The following is a 21,671-nucleotide window of genomic DNA, read 5'->3' on the forward strand; positions in this document are numbered from 1 at the left end:
CTCCATTTCTACACCCTGGCCTAAATCTCTTCATCTCTTGCCTCTACCAGCCTCCCACACCAGCCTCCTTCCTGCCACCATGGCCTTCCTACTATCCACTTTGTAGATAACAACCAGAAATTATCTTAATATAATCAGAACATCCCTGCCAAGCTTAAACATGGGGGCAATTTCCTGTTGCATACAAGAAGGCAAAACTCCAAGGCTCCTTACTGTGGTCTGCAAGGGATCCCAGGTAATCAACTTCTCTGACCTCATCTGATACAGCACTGCCCCATGCTTCACTCATCTCTGTTTCCTCAGTATCCCAGTATCCTCAGATACTCCTCAGTATCCCAGCTCATTACTGTCTAAGAGCCTCTGCCCTTTTCTGCTCCCTCTGCCTGTACGCTTTGTCCCCAAAGTACCGCGAACATGCTTTGTACATAGTATTCAGATCTTAATCTGATGTCAAGTCCCCTGAGAGGCTTTGCTTGGCCACCCAATCTACAGCCCCTCCCATGTCATCCTATTTTGTTGTCTTCATATTACTGAACACCACTTGAAATGGTCTTGTTCATTCTTTTGATTAATGATCTATTTATCTTCCCCCTCACCCAATAAGACATAGGTCTTGCTTTGCTTACTGCTATAAACTCAGTACCTAGAAAAGTACCTGGGATAGGGTCAGGGATCAATCATTGCTTGTGTAATGAATGAATTAGATCAACAAACAATAGGCAATCTGACTTCAGAGCCCAAGGCTGGCATTAAGGATAACCTTGGGACTTCCATAGTGGTACAGTGGATAAGAATTTGCCTGCCAATGCAGGGGACACGCTTTTGATCCCTGGTCTGAGATAATTCCATCTGCTGTGAAGCAACTAAGTCTGTGCACCACAATTAACTGAGCCTGAGCTCAAGAGCCCAAGAGCCACAATAAGAGAAGCCGCCGCAATGAGAAGACTGCACACGGCATCTAGAGAGTACCCCAGCTCACTGCAACTAGAGAAAAGCCTTCATGCAGCAGAGAACACCCAGCACAACCAAGATTAGGCAATTAACTAATATTAAAAAAGAATAACACTTTAATAAAATATACTTGTTATGATGGCTCATATCCAAAGTTCAACTCTTTAAATAGACTTTCATGCTTTAATCCTTACAAAATCTTCTACATGTTATCTTTACATGCATAGAGTATATTTTGAATGCTTTCATACATTTGTATCATTTGTAAAATCCTTTTACTTTTTTTTCTGGGAGGGCTGGGGAGGGCAGATCCTCCTCTATTTTGTAGAAAGTTACTCATCTTTCAAGAGTTTGGCACCAAAAACCTTCTGTCAGCCTTTCGTGAACCCATTCAAACGTCCTTTCTCTTGGCTTCTGTAATATCCTGTGCTCCCCTCCCATTGGGTTTCTTGTTATTCCCACACTGATCTATAATACTTGCCCTCAGGTTTTACTGATTTTTATGGTTTCAGTGTCTGATAGGTTGTCTCATACTCAACAGGTACCCAATAAACATTTGCTAACTGAATATATGAATGAATAGACAACAGAACAAATACAAGCTCCACAGAGTTAAAGAGCAGAACTCTGTTTACGTTGCTAACCTCAGCACATGGAAGAGTGTGCTACTCATTAAAACTCAGTAAATATTTGCTGAAAAAATAAATTAAAAATTGACTAAAAAGGTTAACTGCTTTTTTCCACATTACATGGATAATCAATACCAATTTAAGACAAAAACTTGTTTTCTGGCATATTAGAAATATGTAGATGTCAATTGTTAACCATCCAGTCAGTTAAGATTTAATCCATGTTTGTCTCCTTTTAATATGATAATAATAATTTTCCTGTTCTCTATAATACTGGAATGAAATGGGAAAAATACATATCCTCTGTTGAGAAATATCATGTGAGGTAAAATTTTATTTACCATTTTTTTCCTATATATATAAACAACTTGAGCAATAATAATTAAAACATGAGTAATCCTACTCTCTTTAATATCGTTCAACTAATTTGATCATTTGCCTTGATTGCAAGACTAAAATTTTGAATTTAGGGTCATCTGAAATACTAGTTTTAAGCACTTTGATTTATAAATGACGATTAGTTTTCTTCTCTTTATGCTCAAATAATGGGGTTAAGTAAAAGTAAACAAAACTAAGCTTTCTTAATTTATATGCTCACTGTTTTAAAAAATGAGCAATACTAGAAGTTTGTTTGAACCCCAACCTTTTGCTAATTATCTGGGGCAAATCTCGCCATCTCTCATCCAACTGCTCCAATTGTAGTTTCATCATTTTCACATCATCTTTGGAGGCCACTGAGAAGAGGGATTCCTTTAGCTGCAATAGGTTGCTGTAGATGGAAGCCTGGGACACAACTTCATTTTGCAGCACCTGAGAAAAAAAGAATGGATTACAGATTTCATCCTAACAAGACTGACCAGGAAGGACCACATGACACAGGTAGTTGTTGTCTAAAGGCTTTGTGTTCTTGAAAAATGGAGGTCATTAGGACCAGGCTAAGAAGAGTTTTTATCCCTTGATTTAGAATTGGATCCACTTAACCTCTAATGCAAGGCTTCCCAGGTAGCTCAGGGGTAAAGAATCTATGTGCCAATGCAGGAGACACCAGAGACAAGGGTTCGATCCCCGGGTGGGGAAAAATCCCTTGGAGAAGGATATGGCAACCTACTCCAGCATTCTTGCCTGGAAAATCCCATGGACAGAGGACTACAGTCCATGGGGCCCCGAAGAATCGGACGTGACTCAGCTACTGAGCACACAGCACAACCTCTAATGCAATGTTAAAAATGCTTCTGAAACCCGAATTAGTTTTCCAACAGTCTGAGTTATATTAAGTTAGGCAAATTTAGAAGCTGTAGAATTTCTTTCAGAATAAAGAAACTGAGTAGGTGAAAAGAATCAAAGAATAACTACTGCCGAGGAGAAACAATGCATATCTAACAGTGACAGAGGTGCAAGTCTAGGAACTGGGAACACGGTGAGTCTCTGGGTTTAGAGATGACATTAGGCCAAAGCAGGGAGCTTAAAGGCTCTTCATTTTATTTTCATACAACAGAACAGGAGGCACCATATGGACAGCTGTAGCATGGCACATAGATGATGCTCTTTCCACTTTGTAGGGAGGTCACCTGTGCGATAAAAGCAAAATTGCTAAAGGTATCAGAGGAAGGACTGTCTACAGAAGCCAGGAAAGATAACAAAGCAGAATCTGAGTAAGTTGAAGGACACGAGGCCAGGAGGTTGGAACGTACAAGGAAGGTTCAGACTGGGGCAGGGAGCAGCTTAGTTGACACAGTTCCTGTATGTGGGCCTGCAGCCCCCTTTGTAGGTCTTTAACTTGAATAGACCTGTTTTCCATTTAGAGACACGTAAGAATACATTTTGATATGGGCAGATAATTTTATGAACAGGAGCAATGACTTTCCCTCTTAGAATTCCCCACACTCTAATTGTAAGAAGATAAACACCAGATTGTGGATTGTGGATTATCCAGACAGGACAGTCACCAGAGACTTCTGAACAGGGACTTTTGGGGAGATTAATGCAGAACTACTGCATTAATAAACTGTGTTTAATAAACTAGAAAGGCAAGAGAACCAAGAGCACGGGAACCCCTCAAAGTCAAAGTAGGAGAACATCTGAAGTTGGGGGAATAAGACCAGAAGCTACAGACGTGCACTGATGGAATTTTTAGAGGAGAAATTATGAAAAGTAAAAGAATCCATTTTCCTCTTAAGTGTTTTATAAAAGGGGAAGGGAGAAAGTTGGGGTGCAAATCTGTTACACAATAAATCTCTTTGTTGAAGCAATTTTGCTTGTTGAATTTTCTGGCACAGATAGCATCACTTAAAGCAAATTATTAATCTCCAGAAATCAGTAGCATTGTCTGTAGTTTCCATAATACTGAGAGATTCTTTAAAGTTTAAAAAGTTGGCTTCTTAAAAGATGTAATAAACTAGAATTCTTTGTCTTTCTATTTCCTGTACTTTGGTTATTCACTTTTTGGTGTCTTGCTTGAAAATAATCACTACTGTGACTTCTTTCTACATTGTATTACTTCTCTCTCTCTCTCTCTCTCTTTTTTTTTAAACTTATCCCAAATTTATACAAATACAAAAGTATAAAGAATATAGCTATTATCCAACTTCAAAAACTATTCACTGAGGGATTTCCCTGGTTAGGACTCTGTGTTTCCATTGCAGGGGGCATGAGTTTGATCCCTGGCTGGGGAACTAAGATCCCACATGCAGTTCAGTGCAGCCAAAAAAAAATTACTCACTGAGAATCAACCTTGTTTCATCTATGTTTCCACCCACTTCTCCTTCAATTCCCCTACCGGATAATTTATATTCAAGTGCCAGACATTATGCTACAGGATTTTCTAGTATACTGTGGAAATTGGTCATTACAAAGTTCACCATGACTTTGTCTTTCAGGTCAGGGCTGTTCTTCTCTTCAGGATCACGAAATAAAAACAAGAAGCTAAGTTGAGAGAGGGTTTTGTTCTTGATTTTGTTTTTACAATGCAACCATGACAAACAGCATTTCATTCTCCTCACACTTCCTTGAACTTGCCTGTATTGACTGAAGTTCACTCTCCACCTTGACTCTGTCTGCAGAAATGTCGGCTTCTGGTGAACTGGCTATAGCTTCACACCGCTCTAACCAAGTCAAAAAGGTCGACAGTTCTTTCTCTAGCCTGCAGAAAGCAGAGATAATAAACAGTCTTGCGAAATTATCATACTTGAAAACTAAACCTTTCTGAAGTCGGGGAGTTCAACAGTAACCATGATAAATACCACAGTGTTGGTTGACTTTTTCTGGTGTGAAAGTCCAAAAACCTTTCCTTTTGTATTTGCGTATGAACTTGCTCATGTGCTTATATCTGTGCCATGTGTAAAGACAGACACGCATCATTTCCACAACTAGGGGACTTTATCTTATGATGAAGATCGGTGTCTTTCCATGGTAGGCACATGAGTTGAGGAGTTTTACATGTGGGATGATCGCGTCTCATCCCTCAAAGTTCAGAATTTTCCACTGAAGAGTAGCTATTGATACCCTGGCTGCCAATGGGAGAAGGAAGGCTGCTTACCTCTGCCAGCGGGCCAGCAGATTCTCCAGCTCTGTCTGTCTCTCCTTCGCCCGACCCAGCAAACCCTCATAGCTCTGTTGCACGGTTGTAGCCTCCTGGATGGAGGAGTCTCTGTTGGATACTTTCCGAGCGCTGGCTGACAGGGCAGCCACCGTGCTGGACAGAGATTCCAGGGCCTGACAGAGATCCTGACGTGAGGGCGAAAGAGTGCAATAAAGTCCCAGCATCAAGGAAGGAGCCCCATATTTTCCCTTGAGACCAGTTATCACCAAACATTTCCCCAATGTCACAATAAACAGTTGTGGTACTAAAAAATGTCTCTCTGTGTGATTTACAGCAAGACAGAGTGACAATTACTTCATAAATGCAGAAGTCAAAGATGAGAATGGAAACTATTCCCCAAATAAGAAATTGTCCCTGTCTATTGGGATAATTTTAACTTTCCCTTAAGGATTTAGGTAATATGGGAAAATTGTTATTCATGATATAGCACAAGTATTTAAAAACACTATTCCTGCTTTACAAAGAGGTACATGCAACATGCTGTAATTTTATTTAAAAATATCTATGGGAAGTTATGACTGACATAGCTGACGTCAAGAATCCATGATAACAACAATTAAGGTACCTGAGAACGTGGCAGGCGTTGTGTTATGCACATTACGTACATTAACTCATTTACTCTTCACAAGAACCCTAAGAGGTATGCTCTTTCATTAGCCCCCATTTTATAGGTCAAAAAGTCAAGACAGAGAAACACAACTTAGTTTAGGAAATCCAAATGGTAAAAAAAAAATGCATTATTCTCTCTTGTACTCAACTGTTAATTTAGTTGTCTATTAAAACAATTCCATCAAATCCGATTTTCCTACTTTTCCTCATTTGGAGGTTATTTCTTAAGAAATTGTATAAGTAACAAAATAATGCATTCTTACCATAAAAATTCAAATGATACAAATTCCACTCGCCATTCCAGTTGTGTTTTTGTCAACTGTTTGTTATTACTGCATCCCCTCATCTGCATTTATATATACGTTTTCATGCATGCACACATGATAGGGATTATATGTATACATATATATGCTACATATATATACACACATATATATATTTGTTGGACATGAATTTGAGCAAAGTCTGGGAGACAGTGAAGGACAGAAGAGCCTGGGGTGCTATAGTCCATGAGGTCACAAAGAGTCAGATGTGACTTAGCGACTAAACAACAACAACAGCATATTTTTTGTGTTAATGAGCACGCTTCTTTTGAGTATTTCTTTGCCATGTTCCCTTGCTTTGCTCCTTCCTGTAAATTCTGCCAGAAGCATCTGTTGCTTTGCAACATATCTCACAGTGGGTGGGATTCCCCGGTGGCTCAGACCATAAAGAATCTGCCTGCAATGCAGGAGACCTGGGTTTGATCCCTGGGTTGGGAAGATTCCTCTGGAGAAGGAAATGGCAACCCACTCCAGTATTCTTGCCTGGGAAATCCCATGAATGGAGGAGCCTGGGAAGCTATAGTCCATGGGGTTGCAAAGAGTCAGACATGACTGAGCGACTTCACTTTCACAGTGATTATCAGTTCAGGGACCAGATCAAAAAAGCTAGCCATTGAGGAAAAGATCAGTGAGTACATAGTCTTTGCACATCTGAGTGTATTGGGTTAAAATCTGAAATCTGCTATGCAAATATATGCATATTTTTCTGTACATTTCATTTTTTATAATGTTGGCAAGAGGTAACAGGATTTATTAAAGCTATAAATCTGAAAAAGCTACATGTTTTAATTACGAGAGAAATATATCTTAAATGACTACTTTTTAACAAACATTTTTAATGAAAACTTATTTGTATAGTTATATTTCTTGTAGTATATGAAGTGAATATATTTGATCATATTATTTCTCAAGTAACATACAATTTTTTTTCAAATATAACTGTCATAGAAATATTACTGTTTTCTTTTCAAACAGAAATCATCACATTTCTGAGCAGACAAATAAGAAGAAATGTTGAAACATGCTATTACCATATGTTCTTGGAGAACTTTGTATGTTTCTGTAGCTGAAGAACATATTTTAACTGGATCAGCAAGTTTATCTTCAAATTCAGACACAGACTGCTGGATCTAAAACATTGGTAAAATATGAAAATACAGTGGGGAAGACATACTTCAAGGCAGAAAAGGTTGCTGGGGAAACAGCATGCTTATCTTTTTGGGATAACTTTCAATGTGATGATAAAATAAATTAAAAAAGAAAAACCCAAATCAATGTATCCCACTATTTGAAAGAAACCTAATTAAGCCATAAGATCTTTCTGAACACAATATATAATGACATTTTTATATTCTCCCCAAAAAGTTTACATACAAATTATACACTCAATCATCACTGACAACTTGATAAGAAACTGGCAAATTGTGTCTTTTTCCCTCATTCCATTATTTCTGGGTGATTTATAAAATGCAATGTGAAATAGGTAACTTTAGCATGCATGGGCCAATTCTTACCTTTTTAAGATTCTCTTCAAACTTCTGCTGCTGAGATAAATGTCCCAGGATTATTCCTTGCAGACTCTGTGCATGCTCTCGGAGCTCTTCCCAGTATCTTCTTATTTGTGTTAACTTGGCTTTGATGCGAGCCGATTCTCCAGTGGTAACAAACTGAGCAAAAGACTGAGCTTCTTCTTCTAGTCCTGTAATGCTGCTGATCTTACTTTCTATTTCCTTAATCATGACCTAATATTTAAAACAAGAAAAATGACAAGGTAGGCTGAGCAAGCTTGCCTTCCTGAAATGATACAATCATCTGCAGAGAGAAAATCAGCAGAATTTTCCTTAACTGGCATTTCAACATATTTGCACCATTGTAGAGCAGCTACAAACACACACCACAGGTTCCCTGACCTTGTTTGGGAAGGATAGGCACACAAAGTCGGAAAGACACACGCTGACGGTGGGCGCGCTCTCTGGCTGGAGAGTAAGGAGAAACACCCACCCTGCTTGAAGTGAAGGCAGCAGGAATGTGTCCCAGGAACTCTTACTGTCTGTCTGAAGATGCAGAAAGTTCTCTTCTTATTCTATGAGTTGAGAATTTTGACCAATTGGCCTGGGAAGCAGTATGTTCCCAAACTCATAGGAATGCTAACATTGACATACATTTAATTTTCCTAGAATGTAGTTTAGTTTTTCATATTTTACAAGCTAAAAAATTTTTCTGCTTCTGCTTCAACCCAGTCTTTTAAAGTTTATCAACTAGTCTTTATGCCAATGATGTCCAAATTTGGAATATATTAGGGTCACCTGGCCCCATCCTCAGGGACTCAGACTCACTGGGTCTAAGCTGAGGCCCACTTTGCAGCTGTACAACTTCTGGGGTGATACACTGCTGCTGACCCAGGGAACCCACTCTGGGAATCACTGCTTTATTCACTAGCTAGGACTTGACAGTCAAGAACCTACAGACTATGATTTCTGTTTGGGGCAGGAGGACATTTTATCTATTAGCCAATACAGAAAGAGTACTGAAAACTGCGAAAGAACTCAGCGTGTGTATGTGTGTGTGTGTGTTGGGGACAGAAGTTTCTTATAAACATAGATGTTTATTTATGTATAAGACAAAAACTATTTCTCTGAGAAAAAATCCAAATAATTCAATCAAAATAAAGCCAAAAATCCAGACAAGTTTCAACCCAAATAATTTAAATAGAAAATACTGTTATCCCATAAAAATATATGACTTCTGTCCAGGTGAAGCAACAGAGTAAGAATAACTTCTGTCTAGAGAAGACAGTCAGAAATAACTGGCATCAGATTAGTGCCGGGGTACATCATTTATTTGTTTGTATTTTTATGTTTGTGACTAAAGTCATATAGCTAATGGACGCTTGTTGTTTGAGCATTGATACAATCTTTCTTTGTTTTGCTGTCTTTTAAGATGATTTTTCTGGAAAAGTTACTCAAAAATTCAACAAATAATCTTTGAATTTTTTATGTGCTAATAGTTGTGGTAGGCTCTTCCAACACCTTAGTGAAATAATCTTAGTTAAGATCAAAATTTTTAGTTTTCAGCATAATACATGCCATTAACAAATTCATAGATGCTAACTATATAATTATACTGCTGGGCTGTGGCAGAAAAAATTCCAGTCCAAGAAGAGAAGATGGAAGATGAGCCCACTGAATGTTCTTATCATTTTGGAGTTATCAATTAGGAATGAATAAGAAATTAGTCAATCTGGAACAGCATGTAATGAAGAAAAATGAGATTATAGGTATCTTCATGGTAACATGCAAATGAGTTTTTAATTTTAATCCTAAAACTGTTTTAAAGTGAAAATACTATGACAAGTGTAAACATATTTTGAATATTTCCTATAACCCAGTCTTCTGTTTGGAAATAGAGCATGAATTTACGATTCCACTGTACAATGAATTCAACTCTATCTTTGCTTATTTCTAGCAAATATATTTTTTCCTGTTATTCGTATTCATTTTTAAATAGTTTTCAAAGTGCCATATCAGAATATTAAAATGTATTTCTAGCTTGATGGCATGGCAATCCACAGTTGAATGCTTATACACTTAAAAATAAAATACATGATTATTTTGTTTCTTAAAAAGTAACAATGTGATACTTTTGGTTACTGATGTATTTCAGAAGTTGTGGAATTAAGGTTTCAAAAATAGAACAGTGAATTTAGAGAAAGGATAAACAAGTTAAAAGGGTTTATGTCAAAGTTTTTTGAGAGAAAAATTTTGAGATGAAACTATTTAAATGGACTATTGTTTGTTTTCTTAGAATTTAGTGGAAATGATTAAATGGCAACTTTACAAACAGTTTTAAAAATTAAACATATTTCTTGGATATTCCTTAATGGCTGGGTATCTGTTTTTCCTGGTGTATCACGCAGGACATAAGCTAGACTGCAGACACCAAACTCCGTGTATCCTTGACTGCAGAAGGTGTTTGACAGGCAATCTGTCCGGCATGTAATCTTAGCTAAACCATATTGCACCTCCCACCGTGCACATGGCAATGACTTCTTCTGAGTCATAATGTGAAACATTCCCTCACCTTGTTATTCATTTTACTATATTTAATCGAATGAAATGGCAGAGGGTTTTCCCATTCCAAAAAAATGAGCTGAGGCAGAAAAAGAAGTGGCTGGAGTTTGAAAATGTGTTGTGTAAAAATAGCACAGAAGAAGAGAAATGAACACTCAGAATTCATTTCTTTCAGCTCATTTTTTTTTTTTTTGGTACGCTATTTGAATGAAGTGGATGATGATAGCTTATACACGTGGTTATCTGAGGACTGTGGGACAGCATATCAGAACATCTTGGTCCACGCCCCCAAAAGGCGTCAAAAATGCCAGTGTTAAAGCAATGGAATCTGATTGCTTCACCTAAAGAAAGCAATTTCTTGAACCCTTCTTTGTGGTTGGTGAGGGTAAATGCTACCAATACTTAAGCTAGACATTTAGACTTGTTCTTACAAGTAAGAACAAGTAAGGTTGTAGATGATGAATATATTTCATGGCATATAAACCCATCAACAGGGGACTCTAATGGCGCTAATTCAAAATCAAGGAAAAGAATAATGTAACCATAAAAACATTTTAATGATATTGCACACAAGAATGACTTTGAATGCATAAGTCAGTCAGTATTAATACATAATTCCATCTATTAAGCATTGCCCAGTATCAGTCGAGACCTCTTAGCTCAGCATTTTGTGTGAATTTAATTTTAATAGAGTCACATAGCAATGAAAGATTTGTCCTGGGGTCAGATAGCATTTGACGAAACATAAGAAAGGTGCTCTTAAAAGCTAGAGATGGATTGTAAATGTAACTTGCGAGCAGGTCACCTTAATTTGGTTGATTTGTGTATCCATGGCAGATGACGGCGTCTCCAAGGCATTGAGTTCTTTTTCTTTCTCAGTTATCCAGACGGACAGGGTCTCAAAGTTAGTGCCAAAATGATCCCACTTGTTTTTCACCATTTCCATGGTTTTAATACTAAAATTAACCAAATTAAGTAAATAAAATGCAGTATTTTAATAGAGAAAAATACATCGCCCTTTAAATCACCAAGTGAAAGGATAGTGAAGACATCTGTGACCACATAGAAGCTGAAACTATTAGTAACAGGGGGGAAAAATGCACCTTTGATGTGAATTAGTCAGTCCTCAAGTCTTCCTGTCTCCTCTGAGAATGAGGTAGCACTACTCTATATTATGTACGGAACTGTGCTTTGAAGAAAATACTGCTGGGTTCAAACGGTTTGAATCCAGGTATAATCTAGTTAAACACTGCATGTGACAAGTAGTTGCCAAGGCTTATTTTAGTAAACTGCTCACCTTGATTACAGAGCACATAACGTTTTTAACAGTCCCACTTTTGCCAACATGGTCCTTTTGCTCTTAGAGGAGAGATGTTTAGTGATGCCTTATACTCAAAGATCTTTCTACAATACATCTCTATGAATCAAGATAGAGCTTGTAGTCTGAATCTCATGCTGTCATGCAGGAACTGTTTCTATTATTAGAGTGAAGCCTGCAATCTACTATCTATCACAATTTCAGCTATTCTTAGAGTCTGGATGATCTTGATTCCAAAAGACTTTATAAATTCTTGTACATGAGCACCCTAACTGCTTTTAGACAACTTGGGCTTTATTTGTAATAAATCTAGTGAATAAAATTCCAGCTATAGGTTCCCAGTTTATATTAATTATGTATATATAACCATGTGGTAGTTATGCATATCTAAGCAAGAGATTATGGCTTTCAGTTTAGAAAAAGACTAGGAAACTAAAAGGATATCATTGAACTATTAAGTCCTTGGGTTAAAAAAAAGAATTTCCCTGTTTACCAAAAGGCACTTGAAGACATCAGGAAAATACAATGGCATCAATGATTGTCAAATTCAATAATATTGCAATCTCAAATGTATACCCTGGATATACCTATGTTCTCATCAGCACAGGTAATGCAAGCTATATTATATTGCAACTTTTAATGAAATACAGATTCAAAAGGATATTTCTAATATAGATAGATGTTGCTTCCTTTCTAATAAACTGTTTAACTATTTCTACCCAATAGATAATATTTAAAATTTTAAGTCACAATTTGTTTTAAGTAAATTATTTAACAAATTTTAAAGTTTAGATAAATGCAAAATATTAATTTTAAGATATTCATAGTATTAAAAACAAATTTTGCATTTTAAAGCCCATCTTAGAAATTATGCCCTATACCTTAAAAACAATATGTGTTGGTGATATGCCACTAAATAACCTTTCAAGTAGAACTGTTAAGCCATATTATTTTGGTTATTGGCCATATGTTTATCCCCTCCAAATTTGTGTGTGTGTCTGTTTTGTACATAACAGGATACCACAGGCCAAACTATAATTTCTTTTAGATATTTAAACATTAAATCTTTAAAAATAAAATATATTTTTGAAGTTAATTTTTGGAAATAGCATACAATCAGTGACAGTTTGAATACTGAGGCACTGTAAGTAAACTCTGTGAGCTTCTTGGAGTTGGAGATGCTTGGTCTATGTGTTTAGACCTAGAATCTACACAACCAAAAATCTACCCTTCCCTCTAACTGGTGACAGCAGAATAACGCAGTAAAAAAAATTATTTTAAATATTGATTCTTTTTTGAGATTCTCCTTTCCAGTGTACGAAGGCCACTTGAATTTTATAGATATGGCTTTCTCATGAACAGAATCAGTTTACAATGCAAAAACCATGTCCCTCACTTATAGATGCTGGATTCTCTATTGCCGATGCTTTCTTTTGAACTGCAAGTTGCTTCCTCAAAACATGCTGAAATACACAAACACTTTGATTTTAAAAGAATGTTTTGAATACAATATACAGGAAAGAGCGTTATGAAACAATCTCAGAGAAGAAAGTCTAGGACTTGTCAAGCACATACTCTTCTTCAAGGGTGTCTTCTAATTTTTTAACTTGCTCCTTGATTGACTTGGCCTGCTGCTGAAGCAGCTGCTTATTCTTGGGCCCAAGTGGGATCTCTGAAGCTTCCTTCACAAGATTCTCAGCCTGGACTGCAATACCTTCTGTGCGTTTAGAAAACTCCTAAAAAAAGATATTATAATTGTAAAGGCAGCCTCTTCTGTTAAACTCTGCCCTCAAATAAACTGAACATACAGTCTCACCAGAATAGATGGAGAGATGAATAGATAGATTCAAACATGTATGAATATTGGCATATGATACTTTTAGCAATAAAACAGACATTTTCATTATGGCCAAAATAGACACTTTGTTAAATTATTTTCTTTTTATATAAGTGAAACCACAACTAGACCTTCATAGTTAGAGAACTGCTTTCATATGTATCCAACAATTCCCCAAAAAACATTGACTCAATGGTCACCTGGTTTGTGTTTACTGTTTAAAATTCTTAGCTGCATGATAATAATTAACTTGTGCATGCCTATATCAGCTTATTCCAGGCTAGTTAGGCCATGGTCAACAGTGACTGGAGAAGGCAATGGCACCCCACTCCAGTACTCTTGCCTGGAAAATCCCATGGACAGAGGAGCATAGTAGGCTGCAGTCCATGGGGTCGCTAAGAGTCAGACACGACTGAGCGACTTCACTTTCACTTTTCACTTTCATGCATTGGAGAAGGAAATGGCAACCCACTCCAGTGTTCTTGCCTGGACAATCCCAGGGACGGGGGAGCCTGGTGGGCTGATGTCTATGGGGTCGCACAGAGTTGGACACGACTGAAGCGACTTAGCAGCAGCAGCAGCAGCAGCAACAACAACAGTGATTGCTTTTTTTTTTTTTCAGTCATAAAGATAACAGACCTCTAGACCAGTGCCCATAAATACTTGTTTATTTAACTGAAGGATATTTTGGTCATTACAGAGTATCATTGATCTTTAAAGAAACATTTTGTTAACTAGCTTTCTGAAAAGATCTATAAACTGATCTTGATGCTGTTAAATCTTATCTACCATATATCCACATACTACACAAGGGAAAGAAGAAAAATTTTGAACCAGTCAAACCTGAACTAGGATTCTGGATTTGCTAATTACTAGTTGTTTGACTTTGACAAATTATTTTTCAGGCTCTTTTACATAAAATGCAGATAGTAAACTGTTCTCACTAAGGTCACTGTTAGCATTTCACTAGTAACCTCATTTTTAAGTACCTGGCACTCTGACAGGCACCTATTATCATTTTTTTAATGTCCAGCACATAAAATTGAGGACAAAACCATTTATGAAGTTCACACACTGATTTTCAATAATAGTGAACTACCTTAATTCAAAAATTAACTTAATATATTTGAGGTATCAGTAAATTTTAGTTGTCTTAATTTTGCCAGGTAAATGTATTGAATACTGAATTAGGAAAGGTAAACCCAGAGATAATTTTGAGTAACTTAGCATCTCATTTCTTCTCCTGGATTATATCAGAGAAGATTTACATTTTGATCATAAACTCCTCTCTCTTAAATAGGTAATGTAAATGATTTTGTAAAATAAAACTTCTGATAGCTGCCTTTTCTTACATAGCATCTCTCAGAATTATTACATAATGCAATATATGATAGTTACTACATAATACTATTGCATCTTCATGTTTGAAAGATTTAACGTCCTCATAGAAATTATCAACATTACTTCAGAGAAGTACCCTGCAATTTGAAAGAATAAAAGATCAGTAAGTCATAATCTCTTATGACAGAGAGATTTATAATATCCTAAAATATTTATAATATCAATAAAAAATTTATAATATCCTAAAATACAGTATGTACTGTCACAACATTAAATTCTGTGGTTATAAGCATTTATTAAATTATTAAATGCTATCACTATATGTGAACTCAGAGTCATTGCAGATTCAACTGTGAAACTGTGAATAACAGCAGAACCCCATGAATAAAATCAGAAGTGTAAAATAGTGTTTTTTCCTCCTGGTGTTTTTCAGAACCCAGAAAAAAATGGAGAAGGCAGAGTTATGTTTGAAAATGCTTATATACATTCCAAAGAATTGATGCTTTCAACTTGTGGTGCTGAAGACTTTTGAGAGTCAATTGGACTGCAAGGAGATCAAACCAGTCAATCATAAAGGAAATCAACTCTGAATATTCATTGGAAGGACTGATGCTGAAGTTGAAGCTTGAATATTTTGGCCACCTGAAGCAAAGAGCTAATTCATTGGAAAAGACCATGATGTTGGGAAAGATTGAAGGCAAAAGGAGAAGAGAGTGGCAAAGGATGAGATGGTTAGACAACATCATGAACTCAGTAGACATAAATTTGAGCAAATTCTGGGAGACAGTAAAAGACAGAGGAGACTGGCATGCTGCAGTCCATGGGGCTTCAAAGAGTCAGATAGGATTTAGCAACTGAACAACAACAAAAATACACATTCAATCTAAGAGCATTCTGTGGGAGCTACATATGGGGAAAGCACAGTGCAGAGGAATCCGGAGAACAGAATGATGCTGATAAAAACCAAGTTAAATAAAACTAGAATACTCTCATAAGGCTTTATCTCTAAATCCCAAGAAGACATGAGTGGTGGCAGGAAGCAGCAGGAGAGAATGGATTCTGACATCAGCTAGGTCTTCAGCCATATAACTCTTAGGTGTTTGAGCCACATAACTCTGAATTCCCATTTCCTCATCAAGTAAAACCTTGTTATGAAGGCTAAACATGACATTGCTATAAACACGCAGTGGCAGACAGAAAACCCTCAAGTTCCTCAGTATAGCCACTCAAGGATTACAACAGGCATGAAAGCTGTATTAACAAGTAAACAAAGAAATAGGGAACAATTATTCCAGCTGTCATACGCGTGTGCAGCAGCATATAGAAACAACCAGTAAAGTAGATCAGTTTTTTTAATGAAAATATGATACAGTTATATATGAGGTTATGGGCTCTAGACTCAGAGCTCTTGAGTTTGAATCCTAGCCTCACCAATTAGTAATTCCAAGATCTAGGATAAATTCAGTAACAATTTTGTACCCTGTATCTTCTCATTTATACAATGTGATTAATAATGGTACCTATCTCTAAGGACTGTTTTGGTGATTAAAGAAAATGATAGCCATCAACTAATTAGATCAGCAAATAGTAAATGTGACTTGTTCATCTTCTTCTACTAACAGCTAACCCAGTTTCCTGTCCTGCTACCATTATCTCTGTCAGGCTCAGAACCTTGGGTATCATCCTCTCTTCTTTCACTCTGTCCCTTTTATATCTGTCCTTATATATCCACTGCCATAACCATTACCCTAATTCATGTTCCTATTCATGCACACAAGCAATGAATGACTTTATAATTAGAACCCATGACTGCAGACTTTTACCCTTTCAAAGTTCTACACCAGATTAAAAACTCATCTCCCTAAAGTACAGCTCTTCTGGTCATGTGACTCTTTCTTACAAAACTTTAAGGGTAGAGAGTAATGCTAGAGACCTTCAAGAATCTTTGTGATGCAGTGCAAATTTCCTTTAAAACTTCACTTCTCTGTTTCTGCTTTACAACAGCGAATTCCCACTTCTCACTCTTTAATACTTCATGGTGTTTCCTGTTACAGGAATGCTGGTTTTCTGCCCCAAACTCTGCTTTTCTGTGTCTTTTTCTGCCCTTCAAAGTTCAGTTAAAAATATCACTGCCTTCAGAAAGAGGTTTTAGAACTTTCTCCATCTACTAGGAAACTAATCATTTTCCACTTTAATGAAAACTTTCTCTTACATCTTGATGTTTAAATCTTATTTATGTTTTCATTCCCCAGAGTGACTTGACCAATGTATTGAAGAGTGAACCATAAACAATAAGAATTGACTAAATGAATAATTACAATAATTAATGACACAATGAAGTAGAAACAGCTTTTCATGGGAATTAAGGGTACCAAAAGACTATATGGTCTTGCCAATATACCTTTGTCTGTTCCAATTCTGAAGATAAGCTTTCCAAACTGCTAAAACTCAAGAAGCGCTCATGGCTGGAACCTGTTTGAAAAAGGTATCTGACCACTGTCTCTTTGTTTGTTTCAAATCTCTCCCATTTTCTTAATGTGACCTGAATTTGAAAAAATAACAATATATCATGTTATGAATTATCAGAATGCCTCACAAAATACAGTCACATTTTCATTCGTTAGGCTGTGAACTTCCAGTTAACTCTCAGTTCCACTGTCAAACGACTACACTGACTAAACATCATCCTTATATCTTCTATAAGAATTTCCCTTCTTGAGTCTCAGTTCACCTACAAAAAGAATATGTGGCCCAGGACTCGAAATTTTCTATCTGCTACAAAGCCCTATGAATCCAAGGATACTACTTAATGTAGGTATGGGACAAAGGAAAGAAACTCTTCAATGTGTCTCAAGAAAATAAAGGAGTAAAGGGAAGATAGAAGAGAGAAGGGAGAGACAGAAGGAAGGAGGGAGAGAGAAGAGACTCGGAAACAGTAGTGGGCAGTCAATAGGTGGAAGTAAAAATCCAAGAACACATTAACTTGTATGTGTTAAGGGCACAACAAATCATAAAGATATGACTGTTGGACTGTCCAGAAAAGTGAAATTATCCAGCAACAAATTTCTGGATTCAAACAAGAGTGGATTCAAACACTAGCTTTATTATTGATTTTCAGGGAATATCCTCAAACTCTCTATTTTTAAGCATCCACTCTTGAAAAATGTGTTAATTACAGTACCCATCTCACAAAGCTGATGCTATGATTAAAAGAGAGCACTCATGAAGTGTTTAACTGAACGTTGGCACCTCAGAGACAGGAAAAATAAATATTCGCTCCCGCTAGTAGGAGAGGTAACTTGTGACCCGGAAGTTAATGCAGCCTATAATGTAACTTCCGGTCTCCTACCTGGATGCGGCGCTCCTGTTTCTCCCGACTGTGCTCCACGCTGTCCAGGGTGCTCTCCAGCTTCTGCAGCTCCTCTTGGACTCGCCCAGGCAGCCCACCTTCTCTCTTCTGAGCCTGCGTGATCTGTTGTTGCACGTCCTTCTTCTTTGCATTGATCCTCTTTGTCTTTTGCTGGAACCATTTGTTCAACAGATGGATAGAAATGTTAACTCTCTTAAGCAACTAAGTAGGGACATAAACACCCACGCTATAATGGAGGTACAGAAAGGTAAAATCTCCTGAGCAGGGACCTAAACTGCATTTTAAACTTAAGATGGATAGTTAAGATGGTAATGAAGGCTCTGTGATAGTCAAAGATGGGCATTATTTATAAATATTTTATGTTTTTTAATGGGAAACAACATAATTAATTTGGCCTGAGTGTTTTAATTGTGTGCAGATTTAGACAACATGTAATATTTTATGCAATAACCCAGATGGAATCTGGCAAAACTATTCATTTGACATAATTCTCCCTGAAGAACTATATTCTGCCTAAAAACACAAAGCCCCAATTCCAATTTTTAAAAATCAATCATGTTCTCAAAATGCTAATATGAAGAGATTTAAGCCCAAGGTATATTCAGTATTATTAATATGCTAAGATATCTGAGGAAAGATGTGTTTTAAAATAAATATTTTATTGAAGTATGATGTACAAAAATGGTACACAAATCTCAAAATACAACTTATGAATTTTCACAGAGTAAACACACCATATAACCAAGCAGTTGGTTCAAGAAATGAAGAGTTTTAATATTACTATATTACTGTGAATATCTATAATTTCATATTTCTCTAATTTAAAGTAAACTGAAACCCAAACAACACTTTTACCAGTGATTGAGAACAATATAGCACTAAGCATTTTTTTGAAGTCTAAAGGCTGCTCTTTTACAACTACTTCAATGCAACTTCCATTTTGATATATTATTACTAGACAATTACTTAACATTTTCCTATACATTAAGTTAGCTAAAATTCTGCCATTAGATTAATTTGAATCATACTTTCACTTCTGTTGAATTTGACAAGTAAAGCTGATTAAAATTGTTAATTATCAATACATGTACCAGAGCTTCTTTGGTTCCACTTTTAATCCTTTGTGGGAGCACACTCTTTAGAAAGGACTGGTACTTCATGTTAGTTATAATTTCCCAAACCAGGATGTATTCAATGTTGTAAACTGAAGATCAAGGATTGTAACATAATAAAAGAATAGTCATCTCAAATATGAGATAGTTTGTTTATGCTTTCCTTCTCTATTAAGAAAAGGATAATTTAGTGTTTTATGAAAGTTTTCATAGCTAAATCAATTTTCCTTCCACAATATTCCTTGAACATTTTAGTATCATCAAACCACACTGGCTAAGAATTTTTCTTGCAAGATATTCTGAAATATTTACTATTTAATAAAGAGAACAGAAGTGCCAAGTTCTTTTAACTATTCGACTGAGTTCCTTCCCAAGCTCCCCATCTTCCCCGCTCAAGTCAGTGGAGAGCCTTACTCTTTATCTTTCTGGTTCTCAGTAACTAATCGACTTTGCGTAAATGCTCCAGAGTAAAGAGGCATTCTACCTGGTGATGAAGGAGTAGTTGTTGTGCTTCAAACAAATTTTCAGTGTCCAAGATCTTCTCGGCTTCTTCCTGGACTTCTTTAGAGCCAGTGATTAACTCTTCCAGGGAACTTTTGACTATTTCTTTGTACTGGACACAGTCTCCAAAGTTGCTTAACATCTTTTCAACCTAGATTTTCATGAAAATCAATCAAACTGTTAGGTTAGGAACATCTATAGAGAATTTCAGATCTTTCAGAATCAGGGAACTATGTCAGCCAAATGATTATTTTTTCTATGCAAGTTTATAAACAATTTCAAGAAATCCTGATACCTATTCGCTATACTTTACATTCTTACATTATCTTCCAAAATACAAAGTCATCAGATTCGTAGGACAACTGGGTCAGTAAAAATATTCTTGCTAAGGGTAAATGTGGCCTTGTGTGTGCATGCTAAGTTGCTTCAGTTGTGTCCAACTCTGCGACCCTATGGACTGTACCCTGCCAGGCTCCACTGTACATGGGATTTTCCAGGGAAGAATACTGCAGTGGGTTGCCATGCCCTCCTCCAGGGAATCTTCCTGACTCGGGGATCAAACCCGCATCTCCCGAAGCTTCTGCATTGCCGGAGGATTCTTTACTGCTGAGCCACCAGGGAAGCCAAATGTGGCCTTACTAGAAATGAAATAGATGGTCTTGTATAGTATTCAAAGGACTATAAACATTGAAATGTATATAAAGAAGTTTAAAGTGAGTAGATCTTGCCTAAAAGGGATTTTACTAGCCTGCTGGCTCAACATGAACGTGTTGCTATTATTAGCTATCAGTTATTTGGGCTTCCCAGGTGGCTCAGTGGTCAAAGAATCCTCCTGCCAATGCAGGAGATGCAAGAGATGCAGTTTCAATCCCTGGGACAAGAAGATCCCTTGGAGTAGGAAACAGAAACCTACTCAAGTATTCTTGTCTGGAAAATTCCCTGGACAGAGGAGCCTGGTGGGCTACAGTCCATGGGGTCCCAAAGAGTTGGAGCTAACCGAGCGCAGCACAGCATCAGTTATTTAACTCTGTTCAGGCACTGTACAGGCTTCCTTTGTGGCTCAGCTGGTAAGGAATCTGCCTGCAATCAGGAAACCTGGGTCCGATCCCTGGGTTGGGAAGATCCCCTGGAGAAGGGAAAGGCTACCCAAAACTCCAGTATTCTGGCCCGGAGAATTCCAGGGACTATATAATCCATGGGGTTGCAAAGAGTCGGACATGACTGAGTGACTTTCACTTCACTTCAGGCACTGTACTAAGTGCTTTACATACAGTATTGCATTCAATTCTTGAAGTTAACTTTTGGGGTATTTTTATCCATTTTAAGCTCATGGTTAAGTAGGAAATGGGGTAGCAGAGTTAACCTCTACCAGTGGGCTTGTCTGACTCTCAAACCTGGGTTCTTAACCTCTGTAATTTACCTGAAACTGACCATGAAATAATGCTTCTAGTAAAAGTATGGATTTAGAAGCTTTGCACTTTAAACATAGATGGTGAACCTGAACTATTAATAACATATCCAGTAATGGCACAGACTACCAAAGCAAAGATTCTGCTCATCTTCCCCACCAATCTTCATATACATAAGTGTTTGTTATAACCATTTGGTTTAAACAATTAATACACATTTTAAATAAAATTATTTGTTAAACTGAAACCCAAAGGAATCTTCCAGACTCTTCAGCCAGAGCTTCTGTTTAGCATGTGAATAAATAGCTTACCTCTGACAACAAAGTCCCGAGAGCCTTGAAAGAACTAGATAATTTTGCCAGCTCATCTCCTTGCTTTTGGGCTTCATCCTCAGAAGAAACTTCAATCAGAATTTTAAGCCTGGATTTCAGCCAGCTGAGAGTCTCCCCTTTTTTGGTAATACCACTTCTGATCTCCTGGAATGAAAGAACACTTTTGATGAGCAAAATAAAACTGTGAATCATAACTTTCCAGCACAAAAGAACTCAACCTAAGAAGGTTTGTAACACGGAGGTAGAGGAGCCAGAAATTCATTCACCAACA

General features: G+C 37.0%; 1 protein-coding gene across 16 annotated transcripts in view; it reads right to left on the bottom strand.

Moving 5' to 3' along the window:
- The window catches only part of SYNE1 (spectrin repeat containing nuclear envelope protein 1), a 495,794-nt gene that overhangs the window by 291,572 nt on the left and 182,551 nt on the right, over window positions 1-21,671 (bottom strand). For all 16 annotated transcript variants that reach the window (XM_055536003.1, XM_055535999.1, XM_055535996.1 and 13 more), the window contains 11 exons: window positions 21,380-21,544; window positions 19,643-19,810; window positions 18,026-18,196; window positions 17,078-17,218; window positions 13,074-13,234; window positions 10,986-11,136; window positions 7,625-7,852; window positions 7,142-7,240; window positions 5,116-5,303; window positions 4,596-4,719; window positions 2,224-2,390 (listed from right to left, as the gene is read on the bottom strand). In XM_055536003.1, the coding sequence (XP_055391978.1) occupies window positions 2,224-2,390; window positions 4,596-4,719; window positions 5,116-5,303; window positions 7,142-7,240; window positions 7,625-7,852; window positions 10,986-11,136; window positions 13,074-13,234; window positions 17,078-17,218; window positions 18,026-18,196; window positions 19,643-19,810; window positions 21,380-21,544 (1,763 nt within the window). The remainder of the gene's footprint in view (window positions 1-2,223; window positions 2,391-4,595; window positions 4,720-5,115; window positions 5,304-7,141; window positions 7,241-7,624; window positions 7,853-10,985; window positions 11,137-13,073; window positions 13,235-17,077; window positions 17,219-18,025; window positions 18,197-19,642; window positions 19,811-21,379; window positions 21,545-21,671) is intronic.

This window comes from Bubalus kerabau, chromosome 9, assembly GCF_029407905.1.
Source record: "Bubalus kerabau isolate K-KA32 ecotype Philippines breed swamp buffalo chromosome 9, PCC_UOA_SB_1v2, whole genome shotgun sequence".
NCBI classification, from domain to species: Eukaryota; Metazoa; Chordata; class Mammalia; order Artiodactyla; family Bovidae; genus Bubalus; species Bubalus kerabau.